General features: G+C 33.0%; 1 protein-coding gene across 1 annotated transcript in view; it reads left to right on the plus strand.

The window, feature by feature from the left end:
* Positions 1-2429, plus strand: part of LOC106474470 (ionotropic receptor 25a-like) — a 22610-nt gene that overhangs the window by 10227 nt on the left and 9954 nt on the right. The window contains exons 3-5 of the mRNA XM_022402782.1: positions 213-410; positions 818-1017; positions 1467-1606. Of these exons, the coding sequence (XP_022258490.1) occupies positions 213-410; positions 818-1017; positions 1467-1606 (538 nt within the window). The remainder of the gene's footprint in view (positions 1-212; positions 411-817; positions 1018-1466; positions 1607-2429) is intronic.

The following is a 2429-nucleotide window of genomic DNA, read 5'->3' on the forward strand; positions in this document are numbered from 1 at the left end:
TGGGAAAGTCCAAGGTTTGAACAACGATATGTCGGTAAGTGGTTGGCTTACCTCTGATCAGCAATTCTAACTTAAATATGGATGGCTATGTCTGAGGCTTAAAGCCACTGATCTGGCCGTTTAGTCTAGATATCGTATGGAGCGCCCTCTGGTATTAATATACTACCAAATAATCACTATTACTTTCATTTGTGTTCCATTTTACTTTCCAGCAACCCCCTTTTGTGATGAAAGAAGAATACGCTGACGGAAGACCTCCTAAATACTATGGATATTGTATCGATCTGATTGACGAAATCAAGGAAATACTGAACTTCGATTACAACATTACCGAAGCTCCAGACAAAATGTTTGGGGCCATGAACGAAAAGAACGAGTGGAACGGAATGATTAAGCAGTTAATAGATCAGGTACATATATATATCAATCCATACGTAACTAAGGACTTTCATCTGGCATGTTTATCCACTGCGTTTATCCACTGTGATGTAACGAGCAAGATAAATTATCATTTAAAATATTCTTACTCTTTCTATAGTGGAATCGACAGTTTAAAGTTTTAAATGTAACTTCAGTCAGTCTTTTTTTCTCCTCAATTAAAAATATGTTTAGTTATTTAATTAATATTAAGATTTGCGACTTTCAACAGATATTAAAGATGAAGGTTTTCAAAAATACGTTTACGTTTGCTTAAGAGATTTCCAAACAAAATTGCTAAGTATACAGAAAAATGTACCTTGAAAAGTTCCAGAATTTATATTCTGTAATATTTACATTTATCCGGATTGGAGTTTACAATCCGTCCTCTTTGCTATAGAAAGCGGACATTGCTTTGGCTCCCCTGTCTGTCATGGCTGAAAGAGAGACAGTAGTCGACTTCACTGTGCCTTATTACGATCTTGTGGGGATCTCCATCCTAATGAAAAAGCCGCAAGTTCCATCATCGCTCTTCAAGTTCTTGACTGTATTGGAAACGAACGTATGGGGTTGTATTTTGGCTGCCTATTTTTTCACAAGGTGGAGTAAAAGTTATTTAAATCTTATTTTTACTCCGTTGCTGTCAATTAATAGTTTTTTTAAGAGTAAATTACTTATTTTTTTGGCCCCGGCATGGCCAGGTGGTTAGGTGGCGCTCGACTCTATTAGGTTTCTCGAATTTCTTTATAATCTTATGTTAGATTGGTCTAGGTTAATTTCTTTATTATATACACATTGCTGTTATCGACATTTTCGGCCGTAATCCCTATATTATAAGTGGAACTAAAACGAAGACAGACTGTCGCTAGAGGTCGTTTTCTATTAGGTTTCTCGAATTTCTTTATAATCTTATGTTAGATTGATCAAGGTTAATTTCTTTATCTTATACATATCCCATGTTTGTGTGTGTGTGTGCATGAGGTTCATATACTGTGACCGTTTTATACTCAGTTTTCTGTCTAAAAGTTATTTCATTCTCTTCCTTCCAGTTTACTAATGTACCTGTTTGACAGACTGAGTCCGTACAGCTTTCACAACAACGCGGAGAAATATAAAGACGATGACGAAAAGCGAGACTTCAACATCAAAGAGTGCATGTGGTTTTGTATGACATCGCTGACCCCTCAAGGTTACATTGATATTGTTTATATATGACCCCTCAAGGTTACATTGATATTGTTTATACATGATCCCTCAAGGTTACATTGATATTGTTTATATATGACCCCTCAAGGTTACATTGATATTGTTTATATATGACCCCTCAAGGTTACATTGATATTGTTTATATATGACCTCTCAAGGTTACATTGATATTGTTTATATATATGACCCCTCAAGGTTACATTGATATTGTTTATATATGACCCCTCAAGGTTACAATGATATTGTTTATATATGACTCCTCAAGGTTAAATTGATATTGTTTATATATGACCCCTCAAGGTTACATTGATATTGTTTATATAGTTAGTTCTATAACAAATTTACGTATTTTACACAGCTACTTAAACCAATATCATAGATGGTACCGTGAAATTATTTACCACATCCAGCTATATCAATCAATAGTATAGCTAGTTAGTAGTATTGTTTATATAACTATATAAACCAGTAGCAACACTATATTAATCAATACTATAGATAGTTAGTAGTATTGTTTATATAACCATATAAACCAGTAGTAACACTATATTAATCAACAGTATAGCTAGTTACTAGTATTGTTTATATAACTATATAAACCAGTAGCAACACTATATTAATCAACAGTATAGCTATTTAGTAGTATTGTTTATATAACTATATAAACCAGTAGCAACACTATATTAATCAATAGTATAGCTAGTTAGTAGTATTGTTTATATAACTATATAAACCAGTAGCAACACTATATTAATCAATAGTATAGCTAGTTAGTAGTATTGTTTATATAACTATATAAACCAGTA

The sequence above is a fragment of the Limulus polyphemus genome, unplaced genomic scaffold (genome assembly GCF_000517525.1).
Source record: "Limulus polyphemus unplaced genomic scaffold, Limulus_polyphemus-2.1.2 Scaffold7261, whole genome shotgun sequence".
Taxonomy (NCBI): domain Eukaryota; kingdom Metazoa; phylum Arthropoda; class Merostomata; order Xiphosura; family Limulidae; genus Limulus; species Limulus polyphemus.